Source organism: Acinonyx jubatus, chromosome B4 (genome assembly GCF_027475565.1).
Source record: "Acinonyx jubatus isolate Ajub_Pintada_27869175 chromosome B4, VMU_Ajub_asm_v1.0, whole genome shotgun sequence".
NCBI classification, from domain to species: Eukaryota; Metazoa; Chordata; class Mammalia; order Carnivora; family Felidae; genus Acinonyx; species Acinonyx jubatus.
Genome location: NC_069387.1, coordinates 69,957,155 through 69,977,151, shown reverse-complemented (window position 1 = coordinate 69,977,151; position 19,997 = coordinate 69,957,155). Strand labels below are relative to the sequence as shown.

Genomic DNA, 19,997 nt, shown 5'->3' with positions numbered 1-19,997 from the left:
TGTCCAAAGAGTTTCCGAATTTCTTGTATTTTTGAATTATAGACATTTATAATATCTTTTATTTCTTGAACTTTATTAATTTTTTTGTAGCTGTTAACCATCTGAGCTCTGAATCATGCAAACCCAGGTTCAAATCCTCGCCCTACAGTTTACCACCCAGCCCTGGGGAATAGGGAAAAGCTTACTGAACTTTTCTTGCCTGACCCCTAATAAATACTCAATAAATGTCCATTGTCGTATTGTTGCTGTTTTATTATATCAGCATTAACTTTATTGACAGGTAGCCAAGTACTCATTCATCCTGATTGTCATCTGAAGGAAGAGCCCTTAGATTATGAATTCAATGTTAGTAAAATAGCATAAAAAGGAAAGAGACATTTAAGAATAACAAGTACTATATAAACTCTGTTTGACATAGGAAAGTCTACATTTCTATGAACAAGACTAAGCAGTCTCAAAAACCGAGACGATAAATATTCAATGTACACTACAATTAGAATTCATCTTTTATTCCACATGAAAAATACTCAGTATATATTCATTTCTCAATTATTAATATGGTGTCAATTATCCAGATTATATAACCTATAGGAGAAATTTTCCATGCTTCAAACGTGTATTCCCAGACATATAACTGCTATTCAAAGTAATGATAATATATAATTGCCATTCAAAGGAGAACAACTGGCACAGAGAAGGTATAATGGAAGGAAAACTGGCATTCAATTGAAAGAAATCTTAGGCTCTGTCACTTATAGTCATGTTTGACCTCAGACAAGTTACTCTTTGAAACCCTCTTTGAAACCTGTGTCTCCTTTATTACATTTAAAATGGAGACAGTACCAATCACAGGGCCTTTGTGGGTCTTAAATGAATTAATAAGTCAGGTAATGAAGTAATGCCTAGCAAAAGGCATGGGCTTAATAAATATTTGTAACAGAACAACAACCAAAATGCTAAGTGCTACTTAATTAAAAACATTTAAATAATATAATTGTGATTGAATTGATTGTGCTCAAAATAATAAAGAAAATAATAATAAAGGAAGAAAATGAGAGAGGGAGGGAATGTAAAGGTATGATTCAAGTGACTGTATTTTGCTGTCACAGGTAATATACTAAGTAATGATTCTGCTTTATAGCAACACTACTTATACTTGGCTCCAAATAAGCTTTCCAAGGCAGCTTCCATTCAGTAGCATCTATAGAAATGGTAGTGAAGAGTGTTTATTTACACTCTGGCAACTCCACATTTCACTTAACCATGGCTCCTTTCTCTTGTCTTGATTCTTTCTCTTGTGCCCTCCAAGCGAAGTGCCAATGTCTTACTAGACATTCTTAACTAGAATTTATATAGTAAAGGTTTAGTTCTGGAGTTTGGTGGGTCACAATGAACTCATGATAATGGACACTACATTGTTCTCTTCAACCAGGATGTGCGAGTTAGTGGGGAAAAAAAAGAAGAAGCAAACTTAAATTACCTGTTGTCTTCTAAAATGCTTAAAGGGAAAATCCAGTAAACACCAGATAAAAACTTAAGGATGAGATATTATGGCTGCTCAGGAGGAGGGAAAAATGGTTGTATTGATTCAGCCATATGACTTTCTTACAAATCATACAAAGTCTAACATCTGTCACCCTGTTGCTGAGTTGATTCCTGTAGTAGGTGCTGGGATCCATCCACACGCCAAATGACAGGACGCTAGAGTTGGCTGCATCCGTAAAGACCCCAATCCCAGAAAAAGAGAAGACAAAATCTGCCCCACAAAAGGCTGAAAATTAAAAAGGAATGTAAAGAACAAAAAAAAAATCATAGAGAAGAAATTTGAGGCAACGTTAATGAAAGACAAACATGACTTCCACCAGCAACAAAAGAAAGGTGAGGAGTACACAGGTAAATAGAAAGACACTACAAGGAACAACTATAATCTACTAAACTCAATGGTTATAAAAGGAACCTGCAAAGACATCGCTCAAAGGTGAGCAGGGCACTCTGTGGCGCCCCTTCCTCCTCAGAGGAGTGCCACCAATCAATGTCCCTCCACATGCACTTCCAATATCGGTAATGAAGCAACTTCACATTTTTCGGAGAAAACGTGTTGTCCACAAGTTATAGGAAAAATCTCCTCACAAGGAAAAGATAATAGGGTTGTGCTGAGGAAAGTGTATTACAAGAGGAACATGATCTCACAAAGTAGTATTATTAAAGGAAGTGATCACAAAAACGTTTCTGTCCTCAACTCATTACAGAAACAGAAATGGTCCTCTAATCCAAAATAGCTGCGATGCCACCCAAAAGATACAATGAACTTGAGAGAAGAAAAGCAGAATAGCACTGTGTGGACTGTTTCTGCAAAGCTTTTGTTTCCACCTCATAATGGGGCCGGGAGGATGGGGCAGAAGGGCGGGAGGATGATGGGAGAAATTCGAGAAGAGAGCAAGGAGAAAGACAAACAGAGAGAGAAACAGGGATAGAGAGACAAAGAGACAGAAAGCCAGAGAGAGATATTCAGAGAGATGAAGAGAAGCAAAAAGAACCGCTGAAAGATGGACCGGCACACGGAGGAAAAAAGGCCGGCAAGAAATCACCTAATTCACTTCTCTGCATTCGGGCCGCTCCAGACCTAAATTGGGCAGACAGAAGAAAATATATCTTTTTAGATCTATAGATAAATTTTGAGAGTTTTGTGAATAAACTATTCTAGATAGCCAATCCCTTATCTGGGAAATGTTCCTTATGGCAAATATAAATCCTACATGCTTTGCTGTGTTTTCTTCTCAATATTAATGGAGGATGGTCTGAGTCTATCCTCTAGGAAATCATTTTTCTTTCTTATATCTCCCCTCAGGCATTTTCTTCTCTTGGCTGAAAAATCGTTTCTTTACCTGTTTTTCACGCTCCTAATTTTCTAAACTTTTAATTACCTTTATTGGTTTCCTGAACGTCTTCTGCAAATCCCCCTGAGCCCACCTCAGAGTGATCTAATAACAAGAGCCACAATGAACGTGTATAGATCATCTTATGCTTGTAGGAAGTTCAGCAGTGACACAGGCCTTATTTGCTTCGAACATCACAATCTCCCCGTAATACAGACACTGTGGTTACCCCTGTTGTAGTGCAGTGGCGGGGAGACGGAAAGAGATTAAACATGTTGGAGATTGCTAGACGACAGAGAAAGAACAGACAGGTGGACATCACCAGTTCAGAGGCAGCCAGTCCCTGCTTGGTGAAGGGAGAAGACAGGAGGGACGTGAGGCAGGAACAGAAAATGAAAGCCAGACTCAGAGGGTGCTTGTGCGCCGTAACAAAAAATTTTAAATTGTGTCCATTGGGCAAGGGATGCTTTAAGCAATCAAGTAGAGAATCAGGTTTGTTTTAACGGGTGACTACTCTACTCTGGCCAGAGTATGTAGTGCGATCTGGAGTGGGTGGGAGAGGTTTAAGTTCAAGACTATGTGAGCATATTGGGAGTTCCTTCAAAGGGACCAGGCAAGAGGTGATGAGTTCCAAACTAACACAGAAGCTCTAGAAATGGAAGATTTGGGTCCACATTCAAGGGCCATGAAAGAACAGAGGAAGGGGAGTCTGTGAGAGAGATGGAAAGGAAGAAGCTAGGAGTGGATGGAAGAGTGGCACCCACAGCAAACAGCACCAAACCCTCAAGAGCACACGGGCGAGCACCGGGCTGCAAAGAGGCTCCAGAATCAGTGCCTGGTAGGTCACAGCAGATGATCCTAACGAAGCTGCTGTTACTTAGCAGTGCAAGCAGGAGACAAATAGCAGTGCACTGAGAAGTAAATGTTCAGAGATAAAAACTACTCTAGAAGTTTTATGATGGTGGTGAAGAATGGGATAAACTCGAAGGAAACTGAAGAGGTAGGAGAGTTTTGCTTTGGACGAGGTTATCCACAGAAGAGACGAAGCAGAATATGATCAAAGTATCATCAAGTGTTACACTTTTATGGGTGAAAACACATCGCCATTTGGCAATGAGTGAGACATAACTAAAAATAGAGTGAATGTGGCATTAAATATTCCTGTGATATGAAGTCTCTAAACATTAATATGTGCAGTATCTAAGACACAATTAGAATATTTAAATGGAATTTGTTGACCTCTGCATGCATAGATGTGCATATACATTCCAAACTCTCTACTAGCACAACCCACGGAAAAGAAAATAATCAGCACTCCCAAGGGAAAGAATAAATCCCAATTCTAACAATATCGGTCACTATGTATCATTGTCTCACATATCAATAGGCAATAGAAGACTAGTGATTCCTATCTGGCATGTTTATGGGGCATGAAATAACCCATAGTTTTTGTTTTAAGCTTCAGCACTGCTTTCAGAACACCACATATTATAAAAATACCTGGCACTGTGTTTGGCTCACTGTAGAGGATAAATGAATTCAATTAAACTTTGTCACCATCTCTAGAGTCCTGATGCCTGATTCCTTCACCTAAGAAGAATCATTCAAATTTTAACAAACACCCATGAAAACTTCTCTAGGCTGCTTCTGATGTTCTACAATCTGTAACTAGTGTTCCCATTAATACAGTATGAAGTCATCGTTCTTAATGTCCCCACTGCTAACATGGCTTGCGCAGTTACCAATTTCCTATGGCTTCTAGGCCCAGTGAACCTTTTTGCTGACATCCAGTTTGTCTTGATGGACTTTTTCCATACACATAAAGTCTTCTTCCATATGCATATGGCAAAATAATCATTGTTTCTTTCTCATTCTCTTTTTCAGCAATAATGTTTGATGCTGGAATTCTAACTTCGAGATTTCAGAACTGTGTTTTATGAAGTTCTAAGCTACGACTCTCCCCAACTCACCTTCCCATCCAGCCTTTAGCTAGCATATCTCTAATTTTATCAGGTTCACCATATTTTGTCTGGAAGCAGGGTTGTTCTGCTAATGAAAACTAAACAAAAACAGTTTTAAAGTTTTAGACATCCTATTTTGTCACTGTTTTTGTTTGGTTGGTTGGTTGGTTTTTGTAAACCTAACTAATAGCAAAATAATGAAACAACCACATACCCAAGTACTTACAGCATCCTTAAGGAAAAACATTCACTCCATGACTTTGCCACTTCTACTCTGGATGAAAAAAGCATAGTGCTAATACTAATCTCTTCAACCAAGTCCACTGGGAACTATAATTCCATTTGGGGCATGACAAGCAAAATTTTACTGGGATCTGCACAGGACAATGGTAAAAACAGATTATTAATCATCAGCCAGAAATATATTTAAGTATTTTGTGCTTAAAGGGTTTTAAAAAAATAAAAGAAACACACTGATCCCGAGAGAAGACTGATTTTGTTAGAGAATAATTAGCTGCCGCTCTACTTAAGGTCTCTTTTCCTCTTAGAAAAGTGGAAGTCCCTTTAGGTTGACTTTTTGCTGTTGTTTTAAGGCCCGAGAAAGGCCTTGCCAGTAACTAAATAGTAACAGCAGACTTCTGAACAGATGGACTAGAACCAAGATGTCAAAAGCAAATTGACACATCATGAGACCGTTCCCTCCCCACAACAGTAGCAAGGTATCCCTTAAGATGATGGGCTGGCCCTTAGCCAGCCATGCCTGAGGCAGAAATTGTCTGGGATAGTTTGAAATCAAGGCATGCCACAGGGAATGACCATGAAGAAACAAGAAAAGAAGGCTTGTCTATTCCACCACTGCTTTAAAAGTAATATCTCTCAGATGCATGCTCAATATTCTTTGAAGGAATTGAATAAGATCCATTCCTTCCAAAAATTTGAAGACAGAACAAGAGCTAACCAGAGACACTCCTTCATCAACAAACTGAGCTGGCTGCTTCTCATGAAACTCAGAGAGTGATGACTGTATAGGATCTGGCCTCCAGACTTCAAGACTCAAAAATCTGATTTTGACAGCATTCTGAGAAGGAATCCATCCCTTGGGGGTGGACTCACAGTAGATTGATGTAAAACACAGGATGCTAATGGCCATATTTAAAAAGAGAAATATAAACAACACAAGGACCAAAGTCCTCATATTTGTTGACTAGAGTATTCTTCCCCAACAGGCACACACATCTGGGAATCCAAATTATGATCAGAAACTTATATGGTTAGCATAGACTCAGAAAAAGATGTATTAGCTAGATGATTTCAATTCTCTCATGATAGCAGACAAAAATGCCTGCTGCCTCTATCTTCAAAGGAGAGTTGATCTCAGCAATGAAAAGTGGTATCACTGATACTCTTTCTCCTGGGCAGTGCTCAGCCACAACATGCCAACGTTCACTTCCATGATTGTAAGTCCTCTGAGAAGGTCAGGGACATCGTCTATGTTGTTCATCACTGTATCCCATGTTTGGCACCTGGTAGGTATTCAATATATATCTGTTGGCTGAATGAACTCAACTCATCTTTTTCTATGTTTTTCAAGGCTGACCAATGCATATTCTATTTTCAAATGCTTGAATATTCAATCAGGTTATTATAGAACCTGCTGGCCCAGGGGCCATTTTATACCAAAACTGACTTTACCCATCTCTGCTCTAATATATTAACATGAAATCTCAGGAGGGACATCTTATGTTCCTTATTTCAAAATTCATTATGGATACACATTTGAACTGTCCTCAACCACCAGCAACAATCCTTTTGACATATTCCAGATTATTTTATTTCTAGTTGGTATAATTTCAATTTAGCCATGGTGAGGATCTAGAAGCAATCTTTGAGTCATGGAAATTAATACCTAAGCTGAACGTAAGTCACAGCTGTGAACTGGGCCTTTTCTTCTCTCTTTCTTCATGTCCAAGGATTTTTCTGCTCAACTTTCTTTTGAATCTAAAGGCCCACTTTCATTTCTCCTTTCCACTCCTGTAGGGATGTACTCACTGTCCAACCTCCATTCCATTCTACTTGTATGAAGCAATTTAGATTTCTCCTTTCACTTTCCAACTCACCTCCACATAGTCTCAACACATTTCTACCCACAAACCACCTACCCCCTCACTGAAAACAATCTTCAACATGAACTTCATGTCAGATAACTTCCCAATCCTCGACATCGAATGAATTTGCTCATTTTTCTCAATGTTATTGCAAAGGAATTGTATGTTTTGAAGATTTCACACACACAAAGCCAAAAAAGGTAAGAATGTTAAGCCAAATAAAGCAAATAAAACTGTTAATGCTTCAGGATCATATTCTCATTAAAATGCTCCTGCAAAATTTGTTGTATGTGGGACACATCTGTATATAACACACACAAATGCTCTTTTCTTTATACTACCAATCACATTGAAGAGGTAGAAAGAACAAGCTGTAGTAACAGAGTGAATCCCTTAATGCCAGAACAATGTATTTTTTGCCTTGACCCCAGCCTCCACAAAAAAGTTGGTCAGCATGGCAATATTGTAACTAATTAATTAACGGGCTTGTAAGATCACAAGACTGATGTAAAAAATGCAGTGGTATCTAGACATAAAACAACATCACATACTTTCAAACAAACAATACTTATCAGTTTCTTATCAATTAGGCAAAAAGTCTAACAGAGTCCCTAGCACACAGTAGGAACTTCTAAACTTTTAACTCCTTTTCTCCCTTTTCTCTTTAGTTGAGTATCCCCTAGACATATGCACTTACACACAGGTGCATGTTATTTCCCTAATTTGCTCTGTTTGTTAATTGATAATGAGTGAATTTTGAGAAAGATAGACATGGACACCCACGAATTATATTTTCTTAGTAGTAATGGAACTCTTGATGTGTCTTCATAACAGGAATGAGAGAACTTAAGTATCAAACATGAAAGAAAAAATTAAAATGGATGTTCCTATCGATTGACTTATGCTCTTTTATCAACCATCTGGACTTGCTCCTGTGCTAGAAATGTCAAAGGTAATTTTTTAATACTTTTCACTAATGCATTTCCTTCATCACTCCTTCTAGGGCTTTCTATATATTCAGCAAGCCAACCAAAATAAAAATTTAGGAACCATTACTATTAATAAATGCAGGCTCCTGGGTAAACTGTCAAAACACTTCCAAAGGTCCAGATTATAACCTTCAATCCACTCTACTTACTTCTGTCCAATTACAAAATGCATGCCATTCTAACTGAAGCATACATTTTTAAAGTCTGACATTGACATGCATCACACAGAGATCAGAACTGGACAGAGGCTTATGACTTACTATGATTTATATTCTGTCATTGAAGCTAATGCACAGTGAATGGCTCAAAATCCTCTTCCCTTTCTCCAGCTCTTTAAATGGAATCAAGCATAGGCACAATATTAATTTTAAAGTTAACTTACTCTAATTGAATGGCAATGCTTTATTATAGCCATGTATCAAACAAGGACCATAATATATCATAAGTGACACAGCTAAAGCAGATCCTTTTATGCTTTGCTTTTCATTCTCCTTGACTTTTTATCCACAAGCTTTTTAAATACCACTGTTAGTATTTTAATATACTCTGTTCGGAAAGTAACATTACTGAATCGTCCCTGTACTACCAACAGCATTTCTAAATCATGCACAGTGATATGCAAACCAGTTAATATTTTTTCAGGCAGTGCTATTATTATATCACAGAAGCCCATAGCTAGAGGAATCTTAAGTGGTCATCCAGTCTATATGCCTGCCTTCTTTCAAGAAGAATCAATTTTCTCACATGTGTTCCACCTTTTTGTCCCTCAGATGGCTGTGCCTCATAAAGTAATGAGTGACATTTCTCCTTTGCTGTTATTGAGGTTAAAAAAAAAACATAACATAAGCTCTCCCCACTTAATGTATTTTTCGGTGTATGGTACATTATTGTTAACTGGAAGCACGTTGTATGGCAGATCTCTTTTTCTTCTTGCACAACTGAAACTTTGTACCTACTGAAAACCAGCTCCCATTTGCCCCTACCCCAGCCTCTGGCAATCAATCAATATTCTATTTTCTGCTTCTTTGGGTTTGATTATTTATCTCATATCATTGGAATCATACAGTATTTATCCCTCTGTAGCTAGCTTATTTCACTTAGCATAATATGCTCAAGGTCCATCCAATTTGTGCATATGGCAGGGTTTCCTTTTTATTAAAGCTGAATAATATGCCACTGTATGCATATACCACATTTTCTTTATCCAATTCATCCATCAATGGCCATTTCTTTTACTTCAACATCTTGGGTATTGTGGATAATACTGCAACAAATGTGAGAGTACAAATAATCTCTCTGAAATCCTGAATCCAATTTTTTCAGATACATATCCACAAGTGGGACTGCTGGATCATATGGTAATTCCATTTTTAATTTTTTGAGAAACCTCCGTATTGTTTTCTACAGTGGCTGCACCATTTTACATTCCCATCGACAGTGCACAAGGATTCCAATTTTTTTTCTCATCCTGATGAACACTTAATGATTTTTTGTTTTTTGATAATGTCCATCCTAACTGGTGTGAGGTGATATCTCACTGTGACTTTATAGTATGGTACTGGCATAAAGCAGATACACAGACAAATGGAACAGAACAGAGAACCCAGAAATAAATCCACATATACAGTCAACTGATCTTCAACAAGGGTACCAAGAATACACAAGAGGAAAAGGGTAGCAGACTCTTCAACAAATGGTGTTAGGAAAACTGAATATCCACATACAGGAAATAAAGGAAAGAAGGGAAAGAGATAAAGAAAAAAAAAAGAAAGGAAGAAAGGAGAATGAAATGAAACTGGACCCTTATTTGCACTATACACAAACATCAACTCAAAATGGATTAACTCTTAAATGCAAGACCTAAAACTAAAATTCCTATGAGAAAACATAGGGGGAAAATCTTCATAACATTGGTTTTGGCAATGATTTCTTGAATATGACATTTAAAAGCACAAGTAAAAATGGACAACAGAAACTACACCAAACTAAAAACGTTGCTGCACAACAAAGTAACTAGTCAATAAACTGAGAGGGCAACTGACAGAATGGGAAAAAATATTCACAAACCACATAGTTCATAAGGGGTTAGAATTCAAAATATACAAGGAACCCTTACACTTCAATAGCAAAAAAAAAAAATTATAATGCTATAGTGGTAATCATTTTTCAATATGTTAAGTGTATCAAATCAATACACTGTATGCCTTAAAATTACACAATGTTACATATCTATTACATCTGAATAAAACTTGGGGGAAATGGCAAGGGCCCTTAACATACCTTTCTCCAAAGAAGATATACAAATAACCAACAGGTATAATCATCAGAGAAATGGCGTTTCTTAAAAAGATCACACTCAATGATAAAAGGTGATTCTCACTGACATGGCTGATTTATAACTTCCCAGAAACAAGAAACAGGAACCTCCCCTGGTTGGGTTGGAAATCAAAAATTATTTGTTAACATCTGTTGGATTTTCACTGTGAACATTAGAATTGGCCTAAAACAAAACTCTGAGATTTATGCTGACACCCTCCATCCTCTTTGAGAAGTATCCTGGATTCTGTGATTCTTATTCGTACTAATTGTGAGAATTGAATGACATAATATATGTCAAAATACATAAAAACATTTTATAGATTTAAAAGCACTATACAATTATGGTATTAATTTTAAAAATGGGATTGAAGAAAGTGATAGTAATTAGAAATAGCAAAGTGAAAAAAGAAAAAAGTCCTTGGTTTTATACTATAGGGAGCTGGGGATATATAATTTAACTTGAAAAATCTGAGAAATTCTGTTGTGTCATTATTTCTTCAGAAAAAAAAAATTCAACTTAGCCTAATCTACCTGCAAGCCTCACCTAAGTGACTGCTGATCAGATAGATGCTCGAGAATAAGAGCTGGCAATCTGCAGCTCCCTCATACTTGTAGATCCAGAATTTAGTCACACTCATCTTGAACTTTCACCTGTCTCCCTCTCCCTGAAACCCTTACCTTGCCTTCTCACCCCCATCTCAGTCTAATCTCTCACTGTCCTTCAGATTGCCACCTAAATGTCACTGTTTCAAGGGGACTTTCCTGCCTCAAACCCCACTCCTATTTCATCGGCAGTGTCACACTCCTGTGTGTGGGGCAAGAGGTGATGCTATTTCAATGCCCCTCAGCGTTCCCCAGATAATGATAAAGTAATGGTATTGACACAAGCCGGCATTTGAGCACATCACCCTCCACCTCCTGGGCAAGTTGCTCTCATCATCAATCACCCGGGAAAACCCCTAGTTCTAGGTTTCAAGTCCTGCTTGGTACCTGGTCCATGGTGCTGAGCTCAGCTGCTCACCGGTATGCTCTGAGACAGCAACATCTTGACAGAAGGTGACAATGAGAAATATACTTTTAGAAATCCTATGACTTTATCAACATGTGAAGAATCTAGAATGTAATAAATGCCTACACAAAGCAGAGCATTTAATCCCACGCACTAGTATGAGAATGCCTTATTTCTATACTTAGCTCTGCATTATGTTATTATAAAGAGAAGTAGCTGACACATATCAGATTCTTCACTGTGATCAGCATACCTGTGAATCATACTAATTCATGTTCCAAGATGAGGAATCTGAGCTAAGTATCTCCCCCCATCACCTGGGACTGCTATACTTTTTTTCCCTTGTCAGTTCTACAAATGTCATGGCTTGGAATTAATCTTCTCAGACCCCATCTATGTCACTAGAAAATGTGGGTGTAGTATTTGCAGGGTACTGCTAACACATCCAAACAGGTAGTTACAACACAGTATGAATACAATCTGATGACTGGACTAATATTTATCAGAATTTTTTCCAGGCTAACAGAGAGAGAGAGAGAGAGAGAGAGAGAGAGAGAGAGAGAGAGAGAACTAGAAACATGAAATTTTCAGTTGTTTCTGTCTTTACACTTCAGCTTCTCTTGAGTAAATATAACATCTAGACTCCTGTCCTTTCCAAAGCTTTGAATTTTGGAAAGAATGCAAAGTTGATTGTATTCTGCCCTCTATTGTGCCAGCTGACTCTGCAACGCTGAGAACAGAAATGTTTCCCCTTCTGACCTTAATATCAATCAGTGGATATTGTCAAACTTGACATTTTATTGTCCCTTCCTTAATGGCATGCTGTAAATAGAAACATTATTGTTATAAATTGTTCTCTGAAGTTTGACATTGTACAAATTACACTGTGTACTCTATTTTATTAAATGGTAAAACTCAGCAGGCTTTCTATCAGGAGGCCAAACTACAGTACTTTGTTCTCGTAAGAAATGAGTGCTATGTTGGCAGGCTAAGCAAAAGGTCTCATCATAACCATTCTGTCAACAAATAACTCATAAAATCTTTTCTTAGGATACACATTAAAGCATTTATCCTGATATTTAATATATCTTAACACGGAGAGGTAATCCACTACATCTCAGCATTGGCTGATGCCTTTGCTCAGGAAAGAACCAACACATGAACACAGCACCAATTAGGACACAAACAAAACAGCAACGGAACGGAAATCAAGAGGGGTCAGTGTTTTCCCATCCTTAAAAAACATTTAAGTCAATTACAAATATCTGAGTGTCTGAATAAATACTGTTTAAAGTACCAGGACAGATACACAAATACAAAGAATGATAAGGTTATCTCCGTGGAGCTTATAGTCTAGTTGGGAATGTACTGGATAAACACGCGAAACAGTAAGAAAAGAAGAGAGTACATGATAAGTGACTGCTACTCAGATAGATGCTGGAGAATAAGAGCTGGCAATCTGCAGCTCCCTCATAAATAATTACAAATTATCTGTAGGAACTTTATTAAGACACAGCCACACTCCTTTGCTTCAGTATCATCCAGGACTGTTTCTGTGTTGCAAAGGCAGAATTTAGCGGTTTCAATGGAGACCTTATGGCCCACCAAAGTCTGAAATATTTACTATCTTTATTGAAAAGCTTTGCCAACCCCCACTTTAGAAAGCTAAAGAAGAGACTACCATGCACTGAACTGGTAAAGAAGGGTTCCAAGAATGGGTAAAAACAGCAAAGGAAGGAAATGAGGGAAGAGCACTCTAAGCTGAGAGGACCATCTGAGCAAAAGTGCAGAGGTGGGAATCTCGGGGAGGGGTAGGTAATACATAGGCCAACTTGGCTTAAGATGGTGGGAGCAATGGTTTGGAGAAGAGGTGACCACATGGAAATGGTAGTTTTGATTTGGGCACACAATGAAACATCACCTAAATGCCAAGTGAAGAAATAAAGACTTTCTCTTCACAGTCAACAGAAGATTCGAGCTCCCATTGCGATGGTTAGTATTTTGTTTATTTTGCTTTGTTTTTAGCAAATAAGTAAAACAATGAAAGATACAGTTTCAAAAATATTACCACTTTCTATTTTCATAAAGCAGTCATTCTATGGCCTCTAACTAGATCAGTTTACTGCAGAGCAAAGAAAATAGCCAAAGAGTTTTTTATAGATCTCTACAAATTCATTCTCCCTTTCCATTCATTTCAGAGAAAATTTAACATTGTTATTTATAGTTTCTTAACACAGCACACACTTGTGTCCCTTTACACCTGTGCTCCACATTTTCTTCATGTTTAATACTTGAAGAATCAAAGTCCTGAGCAGCAACAGAGATAAAGAATGGTCTTTGACCCTGTCCTTTTTGATTTACAGGGTATATAGTGCTGTCATTTTGATTTGCCCAAAGGTTAAAGCTTAAAGATAGTACAGAAAGTACAGTCCTCCAAAGAGATAAATACACTAGGGCCAGCTCCCAGGCAAATGGTATTTGATATTTTTGCTCCTGGCTGTTGGCCATTTTAGTCCAGTGCTGGAGGCTACAGCTCAGCCTAGGAGAGGCTTGGCAAGTCTGTCCAGGTATCCAGCAACCTGAGTGGCTCACCCCAGCTGCAAACCGTCTGTATCCACCATACTTCTCTAAAGAATACAGCTACATTCCGAGACAGAATTATAGGCTCGTGGTAGCTGTAATCCCAGAACTACCAAGGATCCAACTAAGAGCCACCCCAAATTCTGCAGGTTACCCTGGAACTACACTCACCCTTCAGGACCAGATTGGACTTCCCAGGACCACTCAAAAGTTAAATGGAGATCTCAGTTCTCATTCAAACCAGTCTCGTGCTCTGGAGGTTGAGATGAAACTAGATTTAACTCGACGAACCTGGTGTCATAGAGAACTTTTAGGTTGGGCGGGTTTGGGAGGAATATGTTGCGATAGAAAAATCATAGGCTCTGCCATCGGAAGGTCTCAGTTTAATTTTGCTAGCGGAGTTCCCTTGAGCCAATCACTTAATTTCCCTGAACGTAGTTTTTTCTTACCTGTAAAATGACATAATCATAAACTCACAGCATTATTGGGGAAGTCAAATAGAAAACATATGTGACACCATATTGCAAACTTCAAGCTACTCTACAAATATTTGTCTTTATTACCACTTCATGTTTCATGCGGCAGTTCCTAAAGTGTCGTCTGGGTGCCCTGAAGGTACTGAGACCCTTTTAGTTTTGCAACAACTATTTTTAAAACAAAAATCACCTGATATTTGACTTTTCACTCTAATTAACTCAAGTGTACAAGGGAGTTTTCTTTCAGAGGCTGAGTGATGTATGATGACATCATCACTGTATCAGCTGGCAGCATGGTGTGTTTGTGCTCATTCATGTTTTCCTGACTTTTCGGAAGTAAATCTGCAGGGTCCTCAATAATTGTTAAGAGTGTAAAGGGATCCTGGGGGCACCTAAGTGGTTCAGTTGGTTAAGTGTCTGACTCTTGGTTTCAGCTCAGGTTGTGATGTCACAGTTTCGTGGGTTGGAGCCCTGCATACAGCTGCATACAGTACTGCCCTGGCAGCGTGGAGCCTGCTTGGGATTCTCTTCTCTCTCTCTCTCTCTCTCTCTCTCTCTCTCTCTCTGCCCCTCCCCCACCTGCTCTGTTTCTCTCAAAATAAATAAATAAACTTGAAAACAAAAAAAGACTGTAAAGGGGTCCTGATATCAAAACATTTGAGAACTACTGTTTTATGCCGTAAGTGTAGATCTCCTTAAATGAACTTTATAAGCAAATAAAGCACACATTATTTGCTCCTTTGGTAAGTATATGTATACATTAAAGAAGCAGAGAGAAGTATCTTTAAATGGTATACACTTGGGAGCTTATCTTTTAATGTGATACAGTTGTGAGTTTAAAAATAATACAAATGGAAAAGAAAAACATTCAACTTCTGTTATATCAACTAAAGTGCTAATTGAGTACTTAGGTTTAGCATATTGCTCTAAGGTACACATAAGAAGTGTCCAACACATTTCTTGCTCAAAAAAACCTTGAAACAATTAGTGAACACAAAAGTATTTTATAGAGAAATATGTTGATTGAAATTCTCACTGAGCTATTTTTTGTAAAATTACTAATATAATTGGACATTAATTTGAGACTAAACGTTCTGTGCGGCACAGACAACAAGTAAAAAGAACTAGGATAGGAATACATCTATGTCAGCAATTATTTATAATGAATATTAATAAAAATGAGATAAAAGTTGTTGGTGTTGGGAAAGGAGATTCAGGAGCTGACCCTGGTTGATGTAATAATAATCCATAAATATCGTTTGGCCTCTTATATTATGTTCATGCATTGTAGTGCATAAAGTGAGAACTATTTTTAAAAACTGGGCTTCACTGTTTTGCTTGGTATCGTGACAACTCACTAAAATCTCAAATAATACAGTACAAATGCTTACAAATGGCCCTCAGCCATCTGAATCTCTGATCTACCCCCAGACAGATTTTTGTTTGGGACATGAGCCAGGAGCAGAGAAAGTCCAGCAGGTCTGGATCTGAATGGGATCTGAGTGTAAAGCCAGCCTGGAGAATGAACCTAGCTCTGGAGCGGAACACAGGACCAAAGTATGATGTCGGCAGGATTCAAAAGCTAGCAGTAATATCCAGGACTCCCAAGCCAAAGCATTTTAAACATTCAATATCTTACTGAAATAAAAGCTGTGGCAGAGAATAGCTCCATTTTCCATTGTTAGCGTTCCAGGTCATGCTTTGTTAAAACTGATAGTTGGGAATAAATTGTTCTTACATGACTTATAGTAGAAAACCTTGGTAAAGGTGAAAAACTTATGTAACTTAAAACTCCATACTACAGAACAACTTGAGAAATCATTTTAGGATCCACAGAAAAACCTGGAATAAAGGCTCTTTTAGTAAATTCAGTCCTGACAAAGACTGGATCAAGAAAAAGACAGGCTAGAACTAGGGCAAGGTGTAATGGCTTTTGGAAAATTTTGATCTCTCTCTCTCTCTCTCTCTCTCTCTCTCTCTGTCTCTTTCTCTCTTACTTTCTCTCCCTCTGTGTCTCTCCAGAAACTGTGCCTCCAGAGGAATTTACAATTTTAAAAAGAGCTCTACTTTATTTCTTCTCTTTCTCCTCTCTGGGAAGATAGCCATAAGAAGGGGACAGACAGGACAGTATTTTTATACATTTTATAATTATTATATTCAAGAATAGCTAGGCATGGGGATAAAGATCATTTCTCCCAAGAAGAAGGAAATGATATAATTTCAAAGTAATACAGATTTAATGAGGTAATATACAAAGGCTAAGATTTTCTACCAGCAAGTATCTTTCATAGGCAAAAAAGCATAATTTTGCTTTCCCCTGAATGTATTTTTCTCAGGCTATTTTCTGCATTACTGAGAATGGACTCCTGAGCCCTGTAGGAGAGAGCTGAAGGTAATCTACTCCTGAATGTATAGTCACAACAAGCTATCCAATGATAACTTGGTAACACTGACCCAGGCAAAGTGGGTATAGCAGAGCCCCAGAACCACTAGCCAGCCACCTTGAAATGATAATTACTTTCTGAGATTGATTGATTGATTGATCTTATTTTTTTTTTTTTTTTTTTTTTACTTTAGAGAGAGAGAGTGCAAGCAGGGGAGGGAGCAGAGGGAAAGAAGGAGAGAATCCCTTCTCGGAGCTCAATCCCATGATCCTGGGATCATGACCTGAGCCAAAATCAAAAATCAGATTCTCAACCAACTGAGCCACCCAGGTGCCCCTTTATGAGTTTTATTTATAAGTCCAAATGAATACAGATGATGCTTTACTGGCCAACTATATTTCTTAAATCTGTGGTTTCAACATAAATATACCCTGGACCACTTACTAATTCAACCAAAACAACATTTAGTGAGCTTTTATTATATGTTAAGCAGTTTCCTAGGTACGATATGGATAAATGAGACAAAGTCATGACAAATTCGTTTTCAGCTAATTATGGAAAATAAAACAAGTACAACAGTAGCAACCAAAAAACTATAAAATGAGAGCTTTCCTTACATTTAAAATAAAACTGTAGTAAGGCAGCCTTATGAATAGCAAAACATGATATATGCCAAATTTGAACAAAATAGAATCAAAATCATTTTCTTCAATGATTACATTTAATGAACACTTACTCCATGTCAAACTGATGCCATTTAATCCTCACAGCATCCTAGCTGAATGTAATTTTCAGGAATTCTGCTAATACTAGATGGTACAAAGGTCTCAGAGATGTTCTCCCATATAAAGTTTCCTTACTGGATTTAAGATGAACTTTCACCCTGCATAGGGAGTACTGGTTTAAATGTCTGATGAAACCTATAGTGTGGAGTGCTCCTTTACACAGGAAGAAACAGCACGAGAATATATTCAGCACAGAATCCAACATGGTCATTGTTATGCCGCTGTAAACATATGATGTCAATGCATGAATTGGGCTTAGCACGGGGGCCTGAAATCCAGTGAGGAGCACTGAAAAGGACAGGTCTTGGGAATTCAGCCTGCCTCACCAGGTAGAAAAGGTGAAGTGAATAATTATCCCCAGATAGTGACCTTTTCTGCACAGAGGAAAGAAAGAATGAAAGGCACCTAACAAGGAAAGCTCATGCTTCAAAGAATACGCTCTCTTCTTACAGCTGAAATATCACTTTAGGGCACAATTGGATTTTCAAGTTGTATTTTAAATAATTACAATAATTAGTATAATGATGTTTAAGTAGCTTTTATATTGATATTATGTTACCACTGACAATGGCATAATTATATGCTACTGGCAAGGGCTTAAAAAAAAAACAAACCTGCAGGTATGGTAGCAATGGCTTGAGGAGTTATCATGCCAAAATTTTAAATTCCACAGATATTGGAAGATTTGTAAAAGCATAATATAAATGAAAATTAATTAATATAAAATCAGTGACAGGGACACGTTTAGTACTCAATTTATCCCAATAATAGATATATTAGAACTGAAAGGCTTTAGCATGAAAGACCACTCTTAGTTCTGGGCTTAAAAAAAACAGAAACATATTTCTAGCTACTATATGTGTGTACCTTTGACCTCAATATTTAACCAGAAATGGACAGCCTCTTATCAGGATTAGTTTAATAAATTAAAAAAAAAAATCACTGCTATACAGAATCCACATAAATTTTTGAAATGTAGTGGGCTCCAAAATGTTATGCTGGTGTTTTATCTTGTATTTAAGGGTAATCTTATTTAGGAAAATGAATTTTAATACAAATCAATACAAAAAAGACAAACACCCTAAAGGGGGGGGGGGTAGGGAATGGATCAAAGATGACAAGATATAAAGTGTTTCACAAGAGAAGAAATATGTTCTGCTGCTTTAGGATGAAATGTTCTGAATATATCTGTTAAGTACATCTGGTCCAGTGTATCATTAAAAGCCATTGTTTCCTTGTTAATTTTCTGCTTAGATGATCTGTCCATTGTTGTAAGTGGAGTATTAAAGCCCCCTACCATAAGGGTAATAAAAATATAAAAAGATGTTCACTCTCATAAAGAAATTCTACAACTGAACATCAAAAATCAAATAATCTGATTGAAAAATGGGCAGAGCACCTGATAGGCATTTTTCCAAAGAAGACATACAGACGGCCAACAGGCACATGAAAAAGATACTCAACATCAGCAATCATCAGGGAAATGTATATCAAAATCACAATCAGATGTTACCTTACACTTGTCAGAATGGCTGGTGTCAGACCAAAAAAAAAAAAAAAAAAGAGGACAAAAAATAACATGTTGGTGAAGATGTAAAAAAAAAAAAAAAGGAATCCTTATGCACTGTTGGGAGGAATGTAAGTTTGTGCAACCACTGTGGAAAACAGTACGGAGGTTCCTCAAAAAGTTAAACAGAAGTACTGTATGATATGACCCAGTAATTCCACTACTGGAAAACAAAAACACTAATAGAGTTTGCATTCTCACCAACAGTGCAAAAGAGTTCCCCTGTCTCCATATCTTTGCCAAAATCTGCTGTTTCTGTGTTGTTGATTTTAGCCATTCTGATACGGTAGGTATTATCTCATTGTGGTTCTGATTTACATTTCCCTGATGACCAGTGATGATGAAAATCTTTTCACGTGTCCGTTGGTCATCTGTATGTCTTCTCTGGAAAAATGTCTATCCATGTCTTCTGCCCATTTTTTAATTGGATTTTTTGGGGGTGTTGAGTTTTATAAGTTCTTTATGTTTTCAATACTAATCCTTTATCAAATATGTCATTTGCAAATATCTTCTCCCATTCTGCAGGCTGCCTTTTAGTTTTGTTGGTTGTTTCCTTTGCTGTGGAAAGGCCTTTTATTTTGATGAAGTCCCGATAGTTTATTTTTGTTTTTGTTTCCCTTGCTTCAGGAGGCATATCTAGAAAGAAGTTGCTATGGTTGATGCCAAAGAGGTTACTGATTATGTTCTCTATGATTTTTTTGGTTTCAAGTCTCACATTTAGGTTTTTAATCCATTTTGAATTTATTTTTGTGTATGGTATAAGAAAGTTTCATTCTTTTGCACTTTGTTGTCCAGTTTTTCAGCCTCATTTGTTGAAGAGACTGTCTTCTTTCCCATCGATATTCTTTCCTGCTTTGTTGAAGAATAATTGACCATATAGTTGTAGGTTCATTTCTGGGTTTTTATATTCTCTTCTATTGATCTGTGTTTCTATTTTTGTGCCAGT

The 19,997-nt window shown here is 37.5% G+C and overlaps 1 protein-coding gene across 6 annotated transcripts in view; it reads right to left on the bottom strand.

The window, feature by feature from the left end:
- The window catches only part of TMEM117 (transmembrane protein 117), a 483,102-nt gene that overhangs the window by 271,226 nt on the left and 191,879 nt on the right, over nt 1-19,997 (bottom strand). The window contains exon 1 of one of the 6 annotated variants that reach the window (XM_027035939.2): nt 1,157-2,374. The exons of the other annotated variants lie outside the window; for them this stretch is intronic. Within the exon in view, the coding sequence (XP_026891740.1) occupies nt 1,157-1,191 (35 nt within the window). The 5' untranslated portion in view covers nt 1,192-2,374. Of the gene's footprint in view, nt 1-1,156; nt 2,375-19,997 lie in introns of those variants that run through there. 6 annotated transcript variants of the gene reach the window in all.